This window comes from Rhincodon typus, chromosome 34, assembly GCF_021869965.1.
Source record: "Rhincodon typus isolate 14 chromosome 34, sRhiTyp1.1, whole genome shotgun sequence".
Lineage (NCBI taxonomy): Eukaryota > Metazoa > Chordata > Chondrichthyes > Orectolobiformes > Rhincodontidae > Rhincodon > Rhincodon typus.
In genome coordinates this window covers 18,636,666-18,656,604 of record NC_063365.1, presented here as the reverse complement: position 1 = coordinate 18,656,604, position 19,939 = coordinate 18,636,666, and the positions used below count along the sequence as shown (strand labels likewise).

Genomic DNA, 19,939 nt, shown 5'->3' with positions numbered 1-19,939 from the left:
AAACTCTTGAGGCCTCACAAACTGTTTACTGGAATGGTTCTGGTAGACTGCTCGCTCCCTCTATCTTAAAACCAGGACAAAATACTTTTCTTAAAAAAAAACTTAAAGCCAGTGCGTTGTTCAATATGGATTGTGGCGTGTTAAATTTGATCACATCAGCTTATTATCTTCAAAAGGGATACATGGCACCCAAGTTCCTTTGGCATTTGATTGTCCTAAAATTGAGTCTCCAAGGACTAGCAGGGAGCTGGAACCAGCACTTAGGACTGGATGGGCACAGGTTTGGCTACATGCTGCTGGCATGTTTGAGTTTGTAATCGCTGTTCAGTCACCCACACGGAGGGGAGAACACACTTCCCTTTTATTTTCCATACCTTTCTCTGCCAGGAATGGCCAGCATCGACAGCAGTGCTCCCGAGACCACCTCGGACAGCTCCCCCACCCTGAGTCGCCGGCCTATCAGGGGGAGCTGGGCAGCTGCGTCCTGGGGCAGAGGGCAGGACAGCGATAGTATCAGCAGCTCGTCCAGCGACTCGTTGGGGTCATCGTCCTCCAGCGGCAGCCGGAGGGCCACTGGAGGAGCTCGCACCAAAAGCACAGACGTCGGGAGGTAATATCGAAGCTCAACTCCTTTGTTTTGGGCGGGGTGGGGAGCAGAGATTTAACCTTGCTTTCGTTTCCAGCTCTTGCTATTGTTCGTAGTACTACTTGGAATTTGCCGCACAGGAAAGGGTCATTAGGACCAACTTGTCTATGTCATTGTTTATCCTTCACATATACCACTGCGCACCCTTTTTTATTATCAAACCCTCCAAGCCCATCTTTCTGTTCCTATCTCCCTCTTACACTTATCTAGTTCTGTTTGTCACTAAAGTGCTGCTGTGTCAGTTTCTATCAGGTAACAATCCTGTGAAGCGCCATGGCATGTTTAACTATTCTGAAGGTGCCATGCAAATGCAAAGTTGTTTTTGTGCACCTTGGAGCTCAGCCAGTCAGAGGGCTGTTGTCAGGCAGAATTTCCTTATTGCAAAAGATTCTCATTCCACTCAGTCTCGAAGACTCCCTTTCACTGCTTTTGAAAGCAGCATGATAAAATACAACTCAGCAGTATGCAGCACTTGTCTTCATTTGTAAAGTTGCAAAATTCTCTTGGTGTTTCAGGTGTAGCGCTTCAAAGTCCAAAATGGTTTATAATCCCATAAAAGAAAATATGTGGCCTTTCATAAGCCTAAAAAAAATGGCTTTACCTCCAGCAAGAGCACCAAACTAAGACGAGATAACTCAGTTTGGTAATCTGAGATAATATTCTGCATCTAACTCATTACTACAATGTTCCATTCTCCTGTAGAAGTGGATATTAAGCTTAGGGGATGCTGAAAGTATTAATGTCAGAAAGAAAGAAAGATGTTCAATCAAAATGATCAAAATATCAAAGACGCTGGCTGAGGTCATAGGGCAAACATTGGTTGAAGAAGCTGTTAGATGCTGTGATTCGCTGCATAGGAGGGTGAGCGTGTTTAGGGGAAGACATATTTTGGTGGATGAGGTTCAGTGGGCAAAGTGACTACTCATTCAGAGATAGTAAGAACTGCAGGTGCTGGGGTCTGAAATAACACAGTGTGGAGCTGGAGGAACACAGCAGGTCAGGCAGCATCAGAGGACCAGGAAAGCTGACGTTTCGGGTCGGGACCCTATTCATTTTGTCTTTGCCCTGTGAACGGCAAAAACTTGATATGAGAAACAGTTTAGGTCATTAAACCCACTACCCTCCCATTGTCTGTTCGTGACAAGCCCTCTTAATTGAGATTTAAGCCCTCTGCCTAATTTTAATGCTTAATTGATATGAAACATGGGGGATCGATTGTTCTAGGTGCATTCCCATGGTAACACATTAACCGATCAGGGTCCTCTTGCCAACCAATCAGCATCCTTCTGTGATGCAATATAAATTGTTATTCCTTTTGAGATTTGGCATTCTTGCATGTGTCCTGATGAGCGAGACCAAAAGTTCCGACAACATGTCTCTCCCAGCAATATTCATTTTCTACAGACTATTTGACAATGTTTATTAGGTGTGAGTATTAAGGGTTACAGAACCAAGAGTGGGTGGATGGAATTGAGATGCACATCAGGTATAACTAAATTGAGTAGATATTTATGAGGTGCTAATTAGGGGACACAGGTTAAAAATAAGACAGAAATGAGAAGAAATCTTTTCTTTCAGAGGATTGGGTGTTTATGGAGGCCACTCTTTCCCAGAAGGTGGTGGAGGCAGAATCATCGAGTATTTTGAAGGCCAGGTTAAATTCTATTGGCTGAGGTTACCATGAAGAACTCTCCTTCTTAACCTTACCCCTTGCCTGAGGCACAGTGACCCTCAGGTTAAACTGCCACCATTGTGACTCTTTCTCTCTCAAATGAGAGAGCAGCCCTATGGGACTATGGTGACAGTTTTAGATAGATCCTTAACTGGGCGAGGAATCAGACTATTGGGGTTAGACAAAAAAGTAGAGTCTACAATCGGAGCTGCTGTGTTCATGTGGTGTAGTGGAGCAGGTTCGAGGGGCTGAATGGCCTACTCCTGCTCCTAGCTTGGATGTTCATTTAGAGCCTTTGTATTCCTGCTTTTTACCATTTAGCAATGCTACATGATGGGAGAGCATCTCTGTTTGAATTGTACCGAAGCTATTCTTGCATGTGCTCAATGCATGACTTTTTTTTTGGTTTGTTCCCCCTTCCAGGTACAAAGGCAGACGCCCAGAATGCCACGCTCCCCATGTACCCAACCAGCCGTCTGAGGCGGCTGCCCATTTTTACTTTGAGCTAGCGAAGACGGTCCTCATCAAAGCAGGAGGCAACAGCAGCACATCCATCTTTACCCATCCTTCAGCCAGCGGAGGTCACCAGGGTCCCCATCGCAACCTCCACCTCTGTGCATTTGAAATTGGGCTGTACGCACTGGGCTTGCACAACTTTGTGTCGCCAAACTGGCTTTCAAGAACCTACTCTTCCCACGTCTCCTGGATCACAGGTTTGAGGGAGCAAAACTAGTGTATTAATCTCTTCAAATCAACAGCCAATCATACTTCTGTATTGCAATATAAATTGTTGTTCCCTTTGAGACTTGGCATTCTTGCATGCGTCCTGATGAGTGAAACCAAAGGGTCTGACAGCATGTCTCTCTCAGCAATATTCATGTTCTACAGAGACAATTTGACAATTTTTATTAGGTTGTGAGTATTAGGGGTTACAAAATCAATCAATCAGACACAAATTGTGTAATGCTCTGCTCCCAAGAGGTCAACCTGAAGCAGGGTTTCTCAGCACTGTGGATAGTTTCATTGTATATCGGTCCATTGTGTTGACCTATTTTTTTCGCTCCGTGTGCAAAGGGAGCGCATTCAAAGTTGAACAAAAATGTTCAAAAGTTCCCTGGTGCGTTCGCCATAGCGACACTGTGACCAATCAGAGTCACCATGCCTTACCCACCAACACCCTTCTCTCAAAAATAATTTATTTGCTCCTTTGAAATTTGGCATTCTTATGGAGACAGAGAGAGCTACAGCACAGAAAAGGGCCCTTCGGCCCATCATGTTCATGCTGGTCAGAAACAACACCCTAACTATTCTAATCCTATTTACCAGCTCTTGGCATTGCAAGTGCACATCTAAATACTACTTCAGTGTGATGAGGGTTTCTGCCTCCACCCACCTATTACAGGCAGTGAGTTCCAGATTCCCACCACCCTCTGAGTGAAAGGGTTTTTCATCATATCTTCTTTTAAGCCTCCTGCCCCTTATCTTCAATCCATGTGCCCAGTCATTGATCGCTCCATCAAGGAGTTTCTTCCTGTCTACCCTATCTATGCCCCTCATAATTTTATACATCTAAATCATGCCCCCCCCTCCCCCACCCCGGCTTCCCTCAGTCTCCTCTGCTATAAGGAAAATAACCCCAGTCTGTCCAATCTCTGTTCATAACTGAAACTGTCCAGTCCAGGCAACATTCTGATAAACTTCTTCTGCACTCTCTCCAGAGCTATCACATCCCTCCTATAATGTGGCTTCCAGAACTGCCCGCAGTACTGTTAGCTATGACTTAACCAATGTTTTATACAGTTCCAGCGGAACCTCTCCGCTCTTAAATGCTATGTCTCAGTTAATAAAGTTAAGTGCTCCTTCTTAACCACTTTATCCATCAGTCCTGATATCTTAAGGGACTGGTGCATATGGATACTAAGATCCTGCTGATCCTCAGTGCTTCTCAGGGTCCTGCGTATTCATTATTAATTTCCTTGCCTTGTTTGTCCTGCCCAAATGAACTCCATTTGCCACAGCTCAGCCCCATCTGAGCAGCCCATCTATATCCTCTTACAGTCCTCAGCTATCCTCCTCACTCTTTACTACCCCACCAATGGGGGGTACTGTTCGCGAACTTACTGATCAACCCTCCTGCGTTCCAGTCTAAATCATTTGTAGAAACCACAAACTGCATCTTGCATCTGTCTTGATGAGTGCAAGATGAAAAGCTTCAACAGAGTCTTTTTTTGGAATATTCACATTTTTGAATATTTATGAATAATATAAATTATGAATCTGTGTTCTGGTGTGCCAAATGTCTATGTAGTTTTACAAGTTACCTTTTCCAAACTTGACTTGCTCAGTTGGTCACCATCTTGGCCTTTCCCAAGGCTGGAAATTGAAGGACAATGTACACTCACAGAAAGACTTTAGTCAGCTCCCAGCCCCTCTCTGGCCTCCAATTGTACAGAAAGGGATGGAGGAGTGGAAGACCCATTATTATCTTTCTGATTGCTACCCTTGGAAATTGCAAAATGGCAGAGTGATGAGGTCCTCTCTAAAGAAGTTTAAAATTTGTGGTTATATGAAAAGATGACGTAGAGATTAGCCCCAACAAAGCACAAGACAACTCGAGGGCTGAATTTGCGAGTTCTTGTTTGGGATCATTATCCTCTCCTCTTTCAATCTGTTCCATGACCTGATTTCAGAACTGGGAGATGTGAGCAAAGTAGCTTCGTGTCTGCTAATCATAGGATCCCGACAGTGTGGAAGTAGGCCGTTCGGCCCATCAAGTCCACACCGACTGGCTGAACAGCATCCCACCCAGACTCCCCCCCCCCCCCCACCCTATCCCTGTAACCCTGCAACCCTGCATTTCCCATGGATAATCCACCCAACCTGCACATCACTAGACACCATGGGCAATTTCCCATGGCCAGCCCACCCTAACCTGCACATTTTTGGACTGTGGGAGGTAACCGGAGCACCCGGAGGAAATCCACACAGACACTGGGAGAATGTGCAAACTCCACACAGACAGTTGCCCAAGGCTAGATGTACCCATCCACCAAAGAATGCCATGTATTGACAAGTAACTTGCATTCTCCATCAGACACACTTGTCTGGTTGGGGTTAGCACAGCCTTTGGCAGTTTCTGTTTCCCCCTTCCACTTACTTTTAAAAGATAGATTTTTAAAATCATTAGGAAATTGAGGGTTATGAGGAAAAGGCAGGAAAGTGGAGTTGAGGATGACCAGATCAGCCATGATTTCATCGAACAGCGGAGCAGACCTGATGGATTGAATGGCCTCCTATTTATACTCTGAAAAAAAAATGGCCATTTTTAGACTTTTACCAATAATTATTTTTGAATCTCTTCTAAACGCACCAGGCCAGGCGATGGAAATTGGTAGTGCAGCACTGAATATTTTGGTTGAATGTTGGGATGGCCATTTAACACCTCCGGAAGTGGCGTCGTTAGCAGATCGTGCCTCCCGTGCCCGGGATCCCAACATGGTCCGAGCTGCAGCAGAGTTGGCTTTAAGTTGTCTACCTCATGCCCACGCCCTGAACCCCAATGAGATCCAACGAGCTTTGGTCCAGTGCAAGGAGCAGGTATGTTTGTTTCACTGTATTGACAAGACATTCATTGACTTTTCTCCTGGATAATTACATGGTGTAATTAATCTTAATGCAATTGCTTAATGTCTCATTAACAAGTGCAGCTTGGCCATGATTGTGGTGGTGAATGTTGTGTGGTAGCTTGCTTCGTTAGACCATGTTTCTTCCAGTTTGATGAGTTGTCCATTGGAACCTCATGCCTGGCGATACGCCACAGGCTCCTCCAGGCTCCCGTGTGATCTTGGGCTGGAAGAATTGCCACCTAGTAAGTGGGTACTACCCTTTTAATGAGGAGTTGGACCTACCGACCTGTCTGCCCGTTCCTGTACGTCAAACGGGTAACTCAGGGTCCCGAGGCCGTGGCGGAAGAACTGCTAATTTTCTGGGATCCTGTTTAACATTCCACCCGTCAAATGGTGTCACTAAAGACAGTGTCATAGAATTATAGAATCCCTACAGTGCGGAAAGAGGCCATTCAGCCCATTGAGTCTGCGCCGACCCTCAAAAGAACCATCCCACCCAGACACCAACCCAACCCAACACCCCCCCCACCCACCCCCAACCCTATCCCTGTAACCTTGCATTTTCCCACGGATAACCCACCTAGCTTGCACATCCCTGGACACTATGGGGCAGACTAGCATGGCCAATGCACCCTAACCTGCACATCTTTGGACTGTGGGAAGAAACCGGAGCACCCGGAGGAAACCCACGCAGACACGGAGAATGTGCAAACTCCATCCACACAGACAGTCGCCCGAGGGTGGAATCAAACCTCTGTCCATGGTGCTATGAAGCAGCAGTGCTAACGTGACCTGTATTTGTTTGGGGGAAGTTAATGCAATGGTTGCATGTCAATTCCTTGCATGTTTGAGCCATATCTGAGAGATAGATATATTGTGTCCTCTTCCCCAGCTCCACACTGTAATGACACTATATCCTACACTGGGCTTGAGGCATTGTTGTCATGGGAGCATGTTTTTAAGGCAGATGTGGAATAGATTTTTGTCAGGCAAGAGAATCGCAGGTTATCGGATGGGAATGGGAAGGTGGAATTTGAATCATGGAGATCAGCCACGATCTTTATTAAATGGTGGAGCAGACAGGATGCTGAATGGTCTACTTCTGTTTGTTTAAGGGGACGTCATTCAATCCATCAATCCTGTTCTGTCATCCACTAAGGTCTTGCATGATCTGACTGTGACCTTAACTCCACTTTCTTGCGTGCTCCCCATAATTTCTGACTCCCTTGTCAATCAAAAACCTGTTAAACTCAGCACTTAATAACCCTGTGCTCCCTGAAAATGTGAATTCCGAAGATAATGATCCTCTGAGAGAAGAAATCCCTTCTCATCTCCATCAGAAATGGGAGAGCGCGTTTTGGTTTTGTTTTAAACTTTGCCCCTGGACTCCCCCATGAATCCACCGGATTCCCCCGTGGGAAGGAGATCAGCACTGACCTGTTCAAACCCCCACAACCTTATAGTTTTCAGGAAGACTACCCCTCGAATTTGAAAAGCATGCCATTGTGATGGGTATGCTGCGCCCTTTGATGGATGGCTGTAGTTAATCTCATGAACAGCGAAACCTCCTGAAGTCACCCTGTGGCATTACTAATGTCCCTAATTGAGTGCTGGGCCTGAGGTGCTTTTGTCTTGTTCGTGTGTCTGTGTCCGTGCATGCGGCTTCTTTGGTTTTCAAAGTGCTGGGCTTGTTTTGTGTTGGGCTGAATGGCCTGATTTTTGTGTGTGTGTGTGTATATTATGTTTCCTGTTCTCCGTTCCAGGATAACGCCATGTTGGAGAAGGCCTGCATGGCGGTGGAGGAAGCGGCGAAGGGTGGTGGCGTCTACCCAGAGGTGCTGTTTGAGGTCGCCCACCAGTGGTACTGGCTCTACGAGCAAACGGCAGGCGGCTCGCAGCAGCGGGAGATGTCGGCCCGTGGGGCCCACGAGGCGGGCAGGGCTTCTGCGGAGCACCCTCCCCTCGCCGAGGGCTCGGCCACGGTCACCGTGGCAGCCACCGTGACCGCCACTGCCGTGGTGCCAGTCATCACCGTCGGTTCCACCATGTACCAGCAACACACCATCGCTGGAACAGCTATCGCGCACCCTCATGGACAGGTCTTCCCTACCAGCCCAGTCATGAGTCACCCATACACGACTATCCAGACCCACATCCCGTCCGTCTGTAATGCTGCCTACCTGGGACATCCGATACAGCACGTTCCTCGTCCTGCAATCTTCCCTGTAGCTGGAGCTGCATATCCTCAGGTACTTCCGTACAGTACCGGTCGTTTCACCGGGATCAGGAGGGGGCGGCTTGTATAGATGCTGTAGCGATTCTTATTCATGCAATGTCAGAATCCCCCAGCCAGACGGCCACACAAACACGTTTGTTTGAAATAGTATTGAATAACCGGCAGAGAAACGGTCCCTCTCAAACTTTTTGCACGCACGAATGTGAACGTAGCTACAAAAGTTTTTTTTTTCATTCATTCATTCATGGATGTGAATGGCTAGGGCCAGCAAGTTTTGCCCATCTCTAATTACCCAGAGGGCAGTTCAGAGTCAACTGCGTTTTGAGTCTGGAGTCACGTGTAGGCGAAACTAGGTAAAGATGGCAGTTTCCTTCCCTGAAGGACACTTGTGAAACAGATGGGTTTATTTGGCTGACAATTGTTTTAGATTGCTCCATTATTAATCGTCATTAGATTATTTAATTTCTTGAGTTGAAATTTCACCATCTGCCATGGTAGGATTCGAAGCCAGGTCACCAGAACATTACTTGGGTCTCTAGATGAATAGTTTAGCGAGAATACCACGACGACATTGCCTCCCCATGTTGCCCACAACAAACACACAGAATGCTCGATAAGCTCAGCAGGATCAGTGGATGGAGGAACAGAGTTAGCGTTCTGAGTCCGGTGTGACTTCTTCAGATCAGTTCTGTTGTGAGAAAGAGTTATTTTGAGCTCGACATTAACTCTGCTTCTCTTTCCACAGATCGTGCCTGACCTGTTGGAGTTTCTTCAGCATTCTGTGTTTTGTTCAGATTTCCAGAATCTGTGGTATTTCACTTTTGTTTAAGTGTTGCCCATGCCTGCGTGAAATATCTCCACATTTTCTGACTTAGTCACCACCCCCAGAAAAAAAAAGCCTCTCCCCAACCCCGTTCAATACCAACCCAGCATCTTCTGTCTATCCTCCGAGTTTGCCTTGACACACTTTCTATATAATTCTCGCCCAAACTAACCCACGTCCCTAGTGTGTCCTCACATTTTTCACACGTCCCCACATTTCCCCTGAGTGTGATCAGACAGAAACCAGGTGTAGCTTGCTTCAGAGTGAGGAAGTGAAGCTGGTTTGGTGCAGCCAACAATGTTTTTCTGGGTGTAGGTAGGTGTTTTGAGCTGTGCTCTGGCTGCTGGACCCTATCTAGGTGGATCCCTTAAATGCAACACTGAGGGAGAAATGAAATGGAAGCCTTTTTCAGGCTGACGAGGTGGTCCGTTTTGATGAAGCAGTGGTTGCATCCTGGCCAACATCTCTCCCTGAACCGACAGCATCTTTGTGGATCGAAAATAAAGTCCTATTTGCCTGATATTTCTTGTGTCATTTGATTATTACTCAGTTCTGCGGGGAGGAAGGGAGTGGGGGACTGGTTTGCTGAAGAGAATGCACTTCAAACCAATTTAACCCAAACGTTTGGGACTGTCGTCAGGAAGTTAACTTTGGTATTCTGGGTGGATTGGTCGGGGGGTGGTGAGGGGGGGCACGACAGCCCAGGTTGCGTTTGAGAAAGGATTGAATGATGGGCAGAACAGGGCCCAACTGTTTCAGTAAACAGTGCCAACCTATGCATGCCGCTTCCTGTCGGTCGATCCCATGCCGTTTTGATCAATAAGGGAGGGGCAGCGACTGGAGATGTTGGGCAGAGGACCCCATCAAACTGCAAACTTGCGAGTAATAAGTAGGGCGGTGGAAGAGGGATGTGTAATTATTTACCGGTCTGTAATCTATCTAGGGGATGCATCCGGCATTTATTGGAGCTCAGTACCCTTACACCGTAGCAACCACCACCCATCCAGCTATGGCAGCTCCACCAGTGACCTTCGCAGGGGTTCCTGTACCTCCTATGGCCCCAATGGCAGTGCACCCTTACCAGTCTGACCCGAATCTGCCCCTGGCCTCAACCGTAGCAGGTAGGTGAGATCTTTCAATGGTTCACCCAAAGTGGATGTGTCATTCTCTTTTCTTTTTAAGAAGTGCTTTAAAATTAGTGGTGGTTCCACTAAAATTAGTAGTGGAAACCCGACAACCTTCTCCATTTGTGCTGGGCTTGACTGAGTGAGTGTTCGTTAGCAGCGCAAACATGTTTAATCAAATTTGTAGGGGTTTATAAACCTGGGGCAGCACGGTTGGCTCACTGCAGCCTCACAGCGCCAGGTACCCAGGTTCGATTCCAGCCTCAGGCAACTGTCTGTGTGGAGTTGCCAGTGTCTTGCGTGGGTTTCCTCCAGATGCTCCGGTTTCCTCCCACAGTCCGAAGGTGTACAGGTTAGGGTGGATTGCTAAATTATCCATAGTGTCCAGGGATGTGGAGGTTAGGTGCGTTAGCCGTGGGAAATGCAAGGTTACAGGGATAGGGTAAGGGGTTGGGTCGGAGTGGGATGCTCTTTGGAGGGTTGGTGTGGACTCAATGGGCCGAATGGCCTGCTTCCACACTGTGGAAATAAATAAGGTGAATGACAAGGGTCTTTTTCCCTCGTGTGGGGGGAGTTCAAAACTAGGGGGTATATTTTTATGGTGAGGGGAGAAAGTTTTAGAAGGGACTTGAGTGGCAACTCTTTAAACATGGTTTAAAGTGGTTTGTGTGTGGAATGAACTTCCAGAGGATGCAGGTACAATGTTTAAAAGACATTTGGATAAGTTCATGAATAATAAAGGTTTGGTGAGATGTGGGCCAAACGCAGGCAAGTGGGACTAGTTTATTTTGGGAACATGGTCAGTGTGATCTAGTTGGACCAAAGATTCTGTTTCCGCGCTGTATGACTCTACGAATGGTGGGGTACCACAGTAACATCCGTGTGGCTAATGGAGCTCTTGCTCATCCCATGGCAAGTGCTCCCTCTGGTGACCGAGCACAGAGCAGTCAGGAATGGAGAGGCATTCGGTCTTCATTCATTCTGCAGGTCTCGAGACCAGACAGAAGGTAAGGTCTTTGTTTGTAAAACATGGCGCCTTGTCAATTTTAATAGCTTAAGTAAGCCACTGGTAATGGTCGGCTCCAATTCGCTGTCAGCAGGAGTTCAATGCTTCACGTTTAAGCAGTTGCATTCCGGGGCAGGCTCTGATGCTTTTTCTCTAGTTGGGATGGTTTCGGGCAAGAGATGTCCACGAGTTGGTGGGAAATTATACATTTTTATCAGGGATAATTAGACACTGGAAAAAGAATTGGAACTAAATCAATGTAAACATTTGCTGAAATGTTGGCTCTCCCCAACTGGATACTTCCAGCATTTTTTTTTTGGTTTGTTTTTAGTTCGTATTTCCAGCAATGTTTTATTTTCACATTAGGTTAAAATGTTTTTTGTTTCTTTAATTCTTAGCTGTTTTCACAGCTCCCGGTTGCTTTGCCCAGTTCACCAGCTGTGAGCCATGGTCGCAGAGGGCTCAAGTAAGTCCTGTTGCCCTTACCCACTTGAAATAACTGCACAGAGGCTGGCATACTGTCACCAAGTCACCCTTTATTTACAAATTCACAGTGCACTGGTTGTGGCCAACCAGCTTGGAGTCAATCCCTGAAGTGAGGAATATCTGAATCCCCTGTTTATATCTGTCAGCCAGGGCTCCCTGATTGGCTCAGGCTTAAAACCGTCAGTCAAGGAAATCATAGTCAGTAAGATCCACCCAGTTCAAATCACGACACCACCATGTATGCAGGAGTTGCTGAATGACACCAGGAACTTGGGTGCTGAATGTTATTTTTGTACCACCCTTAACTACCACTACCTTGACCAAAGCGGACTGAGTTCGTTAGGCACTTTCCCTGCTGCTACTCCAGCTGAGACTTATCTTCTGAACACAGACCAGGCATCAAACCAGAGTCTGTGGGTACGGCTGCTGTCAGCAGAGCACAATGCTTTGGGAACTGTGATGGGGTCTGATCCAAAGCACTAGCACTAACACTGAAGAATAATAAATTAAATTGGTTATTTGGCACACGTTTGTCCTGACGTTTACTCACCTGCCCTGAGATCTCCTTAGCGTCACATTTTGTTTCATCACCTTGCTGTGACCTATTGAGATGTTGCTGAATTAGAGGTTCTACCAACATCTGGCTCGGATACAGGTAGCTCCACTCTGATCCTGAAGGTAATGCATTGCCATTGACCTATAACCTAGGCTAATAGTCAAGTGCACTGTGGGTAGGTCTCTGGAAATACTGATACCTCGTTGTTTGTTTTTTTTTCTTAATTCAATGCTGGGACATTGCTGGCTGGGCCAGCATTTATTGCCCATCCCTCATTTCCCTTCAGAAGCTGATGGCGAGATGCTTTCCCGAACTGCTACAATAGATAGACCCACAATGCTTTTAGGGAGGGAGTTCTAGGATTTTGACCTAGCGACACTAAAGGAACGGCGATATATTTCCGAGTCAAGATGGTGAGCAGCTTGGAGGGGAACTTGCAGGTGGTGGTATTCCCATGTATCTGCTGCCCTTGTCCTTCTAGATGGTTCTGTGAGCTATAGAATCGTGGGTTTTTTTCCAGTTGTGCAGCACAGCTTAATACATTTTAACAAGAATTCAAAAGTGGCATGGATTTCTCTGATTTGGAGAAGCATTCGCTTTGAGAATTTCTTGTCCTACGTTGCCCGGTCATGTTCAAAATGCCACAGTTATTAATCCTTAGGTTAAATAAAGACACCACAATGTCTCGTGACAGTGCCGTTACTTATGTGGGTGCCCCAGCCATAAATACAGTGATCACTGCCTTCTAAATAAAATTGGGAACTGTCTGGGGAACCCATTCAAAAGTCAAGTGACCTCCCCCACTCCCAAATTCCGTGGTTACTTCAGCCCGAAGAGGGTGGGATCAGTCAAAGCAAGGGGGAATGTTTGCACATGGTCCCTCTCAAGATCACTTACATTTGTCTATTCTGGGATTTTCACTTTGCCTGAGGTTATCCCCTCCTTGAAAAAAAAAACTGGCCACAGATTTTCCATGTTTATGCTCAGTCAGGTCAAGGGTCAAGTCGTCATTGTCCCAGAGGATCATGGGGCTGCTCTCATTAGAGAGAGACGACTGGTGGTGGTTTAACCTGAGGGTCACCATGCCTCAGGCGAGGAGAGAGGTTGAAAAGGTAATGGTCGCCTGAACCAAAGTGGGAATTGAGCCCATGTTATTGGTGTCATTCTGCATCACAAACCAGTCATGTAATCAACTAAGCTCACCCGCAGGAAGGCTCATCAAATTATACTTACTTCTTTTTTAGGAATTAACGGCCGTGTTGCGAAAATGTTTTCCACACTTTTAGTGAGGAATGACTTACTAACCAAACTATTATGGGCTTCAGCTTTTCTCCGTGTTTTCCATGTCTAACACAAACAGAAATTGCTGGAGAAACTCGGCAGTTCTGCCAGCATCTGTGGAGACAAAGCAGAATTAACCTTTCAGGTTCAATTACCCTTCTTCAGAGCATTCTTAAGAAGGGTCACTTGACCCAAAACACTCTGTTTCTCTCTCCACAGATGCTGCCAGCCCTGCTGATTTTTTTTCCAGCAATTTATTTTTGTGTTTCTGAATTCCAGCATCCACAATTTTTTCATTGTTTTATGTCTGTATAGTATGGGGGCCGATATCCTTGCTAAAAATGCTTCATTTTTGGTGGTAAACCCACTTTCTGCCGTATTAATAAAATTACAGCAGACTGCCCCTCTAAGTGCAAAGACCTTTTGATTGGGAAAAAGAGCCAATTGCAATGCCCCATTATGCTGATGTGTTGACGATACTGCCATTCCCTGCCCAATCAGAGTCAATCTCTCTGGTTTAAAATTTAAACAAAACTCATGACAGTTGACTCTCAATCATCATTAACAGGTGCTTTCTCTATGGTAACACCTGTACCGATGAGAATCCACTTGACCACCAATCGGTACTCTCCTCAATGCAGTATAAATGTTGGTTTGCCCATTAAATTGGTATCCTTGAGAAATGTCCTGATGAGTGCACGATGAAAAGCTTCAATAAAACGTGTACTTTTTCTCAGTAATACTCCACCAAATGACTATATTGCCTTTTGTTTTTGCAAACAAACTCCAGTGGAAATTTGAAGCCAAAATAACCCAGTGCATTTTGGATGCAATTGTCCATTGTTGACCAAAGTGACAAACTCTACTGCACATCCCTTAGAGCTGAGAACTGATGACAACCACTTGGAGAGAGTACAACATTACAACATTCAAGGGTTCACCTGGCCTTTTAATAGCCAGTCATTTGGATGCAAAATGCTATTGGCAATCTTTATGAATGTCCAAACTGATAAAAGTGTCTGTCGAATTGTATTTAGCTAAAGTTTGAACACTGTTTTAGTGTTCTACCTGGTTGTGTGTTGACTGTGATGGTTAACGTTGCCTCCTTCTCCCTTTCCAGTGGCCAGTGTGCAGGCTGGGACTGCTTTCCAGGCTGTTCAAGGAGCATCAATGCCAACGTTAACAACACAAGGCCCCTCGATAGTCGCCCCGACCTTCCCCACGGAAGACGAACAGCATTCTCAGCCGGTCAGTCCTCAGGGACTGCACTACCTGCATTCCGCTTATAGAGTTGGTGAGTGCGCGGCTGTACCTTCTCAAGGTTGGCCATCTCTGGAAAGCCCTCCTCAGCCTCTGGACTTCTCACAAGTGTTTCACAGTCACTGAAGTGTTACCGCTGTAGTAATCTCAGAAACACAGCAGCAAGCAGTGATGTCTGAATAGTCCATTGTTAGCGATGTCGGAGGGGCATGAATTTGGCTAGGGCATGACAGTACTCCAAATCCCTTCTCGATGGACAGGTCTCCTACCTGGGGTTTTGTTTTGGTGAAATCTGTTGCGTTCCAGTTCAGGCCAGTCCATCCTTCCTTGAATAAAGACACCAAAGCCCTTGCATAACTGCAGTAAGTGCTCCTTACCTCCTTAAAGGAAAGGCTGACCTGTCAATGGTTTGGGAAAATGTCAGCAAACTACAAGACCTATCTGAAGCTGGCTAAAGAAAGGTGTTGGAGGCAGAAGAAATTGGAAAAATTAAAAAGGACAGGGAGCTTTTCTTTAATTCATTCAAGGGATAATTGCATCACTGACCAGGTCAGCATTTATTGCCCATCCCTAATTGCCCAGGGGGCAGTTTAAGAGTCAACCACATTGCTGTGGGTCTGGAGTCACATGTAGGCCAGACCAGGTAAGGATGGCCGTTTTCTTCCCTAAAGGACATTAGTGAACCAGATGGGTTTTTCCCGACAATTGACAATGGATTCATGGTCACCATTAGACTCTTAATTCCAGGTTTTTATTGAATTCAAGTTCTGCCACGGCAGGATTCAAAGCCAGATCCCCAGAAGATCGGTCTCTGAATTAACAGCCCAGCGATAATACCACTAGGCTGTAACTGCCTCCATTTGTTGTTTGAGCTGATTGAGTTACTTTTGTTTTTTTGCGAAGGATGTGATAGTGAAAAGTATATTCCATTTGCTGGAGTTGTCGTCTTTTAGAGAGGAGAAGGTTGAACTGAGATTTGACAGAGGTGTTCAATATCATAAAGGCTCTGGACAGAACAGTAGAACAAAACTGTTCCCATTGATGGAAGGGTGAAGTTCCACTGGATGTAGGAAGTGCTGAAAGAATTGTCAGTGACTTGAGAAAAATCTTTATTATTGCAGAAGTGGTCAAATCTGGAATGCACTGCCTGGGCACGGACTTAATTGAGGCTTCAAGATTTGCCTAAGAACCTCTGGAGTTAGAATTTGCAGGCGAAAGGGCTGGGGAGTAGGACCAGCCGAGTTGCCATTGCAGAGAGCTAGCAAAGGCAGGGACGGACAGAATGGCTCCTTCTGTTCAGTAACCTTTTTCTGACCATGCCCCCAAGCCAATATTTATCCCCTGAGCACACAAAGCCAGACAGGAATGGAGCAGGCAGCTGTTGAGTCTCCTCCGCTCTATAATATGAGCTTGACCTTCAATTCCTCTTTCCTCCCTGCTTGCCGTACCCCTGATTCCCCGAGACCCCAAAAATCTCTGTGTCTGGCCTTAAATATATTTTATAATTGGAGCATCCCCAACCATGTGGGATGAGGAGTTTACAATCAGCAGAATGCCTGGCCATTATCACATTGCTCTTCATGGGAGCTTGCTGCCTGTGTTTCCTACATTTATTGGTGGCTACAATTCAAGAAGCACTTAATGTTCTGAAACTCCCTTTGGAACTTCTAGTGACTGTGCCAAGACTAATACAGTTACAATTCTGAGGAAGAGTCACTGGACCTGAAATGCTAACTCTGCTTTCTTTCCACAAATGCTGCCAGACCTGCTGAGCTTTTCCAGCAACTTCTAGTTTTGTTTCTGATTTACAGCATCTGCATTTCTTTTGGTTTTTACAATTCTCTTACTTTTGCTGTGAATGAATTCCCTTTTTTAAAAAAAAAATTTGTGCTTTTCGCACAGATGCAGTTTCTTTTTCCCTAATGCAAAGCGAAAAGTTTTTCTTTGTTTTAATAGCTGATTTTGAGGCTGTGTTTGGTCTGTGCAGGAATGCTAGCTTTGGAAATGCTTGGTAGAAGAGCTCATAATGACCACCCGAACAATTACTTCTCCAGGAGCCCACCGTACACTGAAGATGTGAAATGGCTGCTTGGATTAGCAACGAGACTAGGTAAGAAAGGGGAATTGGACATGTGCTGTAACGTGGAACATACGTGAGATCTACGAATGCAGTGGTTTGTAGTTCAAAAGCATAAAACTAAACAGAACCCATTATGATGTGAGTGGTCAGTGCAGCTGTTTTGCTGATGCTGGGGTAGAATATTGGCTGAGGGCATACAAAGACCTTTCTCATAATATGCAGAGAAAAGAAAACCTTCCTATGGATATAAGAGGATGGATATCTCGGCTCTTTACCAGCATCTTGGATATTTGATGCCTCTCCCAAAAAGACAAAGCAGCACTCCCTGCCATTCTGCACGGAAATGCCAACATTTGACAAGTGCTGAGGACCAGAACACACCTTGCATGACTAGTACAAAATGAATCCAACAGCCTCGCTTTATGTAAAAAAAAAAAAAAAATTGTAACTATTTTCCATGGCCACAATTGGGTTAATCCAGTGTTGACAGCAAATGCAATAGCATTGTAATAATTTAACAATAAATTACACAATTTTGTATTGTCGATGACGTTGTGCTTATATAAACATGTGTGAGTGGCCACTCTGACATTGTGTTGAATTTTAAGAGAATTTAAAGACAAATGTGGTTCTGGTGGCACTACAGATGGATTATTGTCAACAGTTCAGATTTCCTTGCCTAAGGGATGGTATCCTTGCCCTGGAGGGAGTGCAACAAAGGTTTACCAGACTGATCCCCGGGATGGCACGTTTGTCCCATGAGGAGTGGGAAAACTGGGCCTATATTTCCACATTTTAGAAGAATGAGAGGTGCTTTCTGAAGTGTAAGAAACCTTAGAGGGCCATTCAACCCTCAAGCCTGCTCCAACAGTCTCTAAGATCGTGGTGCATCTGCCTGAGGCCTCAATTTCCTCTTTCGCACCAACTCCCCTGGTGTTTCAAAAGTACATTTTGATAAATTCCCACAGAGTGGTTTCGCCCCAGATCACTATGTGCGAAAATTACTTTGAGTCAGTAATGTGCTGCAGGACATTATCGAGATGCTGTTAGTCATGTTGGCCACCTGCTGCTATGCCAGTGAATGCTGAGATGCATGTTCTTCTGTCCCTCGTGTCGCCAGGTGTGAACTATGTCTATCAGTTCTGCATGGGTGCGGCCAAAGGAGTGCTGAGTCCATTTGTTCTACAGGAAATCATTATGGAGGCTCTACAACGCCTTAATCCTGCTCACGTACATGCTCATCTTCGAACGCCAGCATTCCACCAGCTTGTTCAGAGATGCCAGCAAGCATATATGCAGGTAAAACTCAAACTCACCTTTCACCCCAAAGTGTATATTTTACTTGCCAAACCGGTCCTGCTTTTACACAGGCTTGGTGCAGCTTTCTGACTGTGCTCACTACAAAGCAGTCTGCTGGATTACCAGCCCCAACCGCGACGCTCAGTCGCAGCAGTGTGTACCATCTGCAAGGCGCAGTGCAGAAATTCACCAAGGCTTCCTCAGACTGCACCTTCCAAACCCACAACCACCACCATCCAGAAGGACAAGGGCAGCAGGTACATGGGAACACCAACCCCTTCAAGTTCCCCTCCAAGCCGCTCACCATCCTGACTTGGAAATTCCTGCATCAAAATCCTGGCGCTTGTTCCCTTAACAGTGTTGTGGTATGGGCCACAGCAATTCAAGAAAATTGTCTCAAAGACAATTAGTGAACGGGAACAAATGCTGACATCCCGTAACATCACAAAACAAATAGATGAAGTAGCATTATGTTTCTTTGAACCAAGATGAAATTGCTACTTTAAATTGTTAATCTTTATTTAATACTCAGAACTTTAATTATTTACTTATGGCAAGGTGGGTGAAGTGTAAAAGTAAGGAACTGTACAGGGCACTGGTGAGACCATGTCTTGAGTACAGTATGCACCTTTGGTCTCCTTCCTTAAAGGGACTATGCTTAGATTGTTGGAATGAAGTTATCTTCTGAGGAAAGGGCCAAAATTGATTGGAGTTTGGGAGAATGAGAGGTGACCTTATTGAAACATATCAGAATCTGAGGGGGCTTGACATGATGGATGCGGAGGAATCTGGAATGAGGGAGCAGCGTTTCAAAATAAGGCATTGCCCTTTCAAGATGGAGGTGAGGAGGAATCCTCCTTTCTCTCTCTCTCTCTCTCTCTCTCTCTCTCTCAGAAGGTCTTTGAACCTCTCCTCCACAGAGAGCAGTGGAAGCTGAGTCATTAAATGCACACAAATCTGGACAGAGGAGTTGAGGATCGGGGAGGGGGGGTGGTCAAGAGTGGAGCAGACTGGATGGGCCAAATGGCCTAAACCTGTTCTTACTACATACCTTACAAAGATGTTGAAGTCGATTGGGAGCTGGTTCAGAGTGCTGGCTGTTTCTCTGTGCCTGAAACTGTGGAGAGATGAAGCTGACATATTATGGTCTTGCCAGTCGCACGCTGGTACGTGGATCTCCGGAAGTGTTTAATGATAGGTCCCTCTGCACACTCTCACACGTTCACACACACTCACTTTCTCTCTCTCTCTCCCTCACTCACTGATTCATACTGTCACTTTCTCTCACTGGTACACACACTCTCGCTCACACTGATGCTCACTCTCTCTTGCTCACGTTCACTCTCTCTCGCTCACACTGACGCTCACTCTCTCTCACGTTCACACTGAAACATTCTCTCACACTGACACTGACACTGACACTCTCTCTCACGCTCACACTGACTCTCTCTCACGCTCACACTGACACTCTCTCACGCTCACACTGACACTCTTCTCTCTCACGCTCACACTGATGCTCACTCTCTCTTGCTCATGTTCACTCTCTCTCGCTCACACTGACGCTCACTCTCTCACACTGACACTGACACTGACACTCTCTCTCACGCTCACATTGACTCTCTCTCACACTCACACTGACACACACTCTTACACTCACACTGACTCTCGCTGTCACACTGACTCTCTCTCACGCTCACAGACTCTCATGCTCACACTGACTCTCTCTCACGCTCACACTGACTCTCTCTCACGCTCACACTGACTCTCTCTCACGCTCACACTGACACTCTCTCTCATGCTCACACTGACACTCTCACTCTCTCACGCTCACACTGACACTCTCA

At 45.9% G+C, this 19,939-nt stretch overlaps 1 protein-coding gene across 5 annotated transcripts in view; it reads left to right on the top strand.

Annotated features, from left to right (window-relative positions):
* Positions 1-19,939, top strand: part of zswim8 (zinc finger, SWIM-type containing 8) — a 175,229-nt gene that overhangs the window by 151,194 nt on the left and 4,096 nt on the right. For all 5 annotated transcript variants that reach the window (XM_048616155.1, XM_048616158.1, XM_048616156.1 and 2 more), the window contains 8 exons: positions 388-610; positions 2,742-3,031; positions 5,692-5,915; positions 7,708-8,193; positions 9,947-10,124; positions 14,577-14,750; positions 16,704-16,826; positions 17,917-18,095. In XM_048616155.1, the coding sequence (XP_048472112.1) occupies positions 388-610; positions 2,742-3,031; positions 5,692-5,915; positions 7,708-8,193; positions 9,947-10,124; positions 14,577-14,750; positions 16,704-16,826; positions 17,917-18,095 (1,877 nt within the window). The remainder of the gene's footprint in view (positions 1-387; positions 611-2,741; positions 3,032-5,691; positions 5,916-7,707; positions 8,194-9,946; positions 10,125-14,576; positions 14,751-16,703; positions 16,827-17,916; positions 18,096-19,939) is intronic.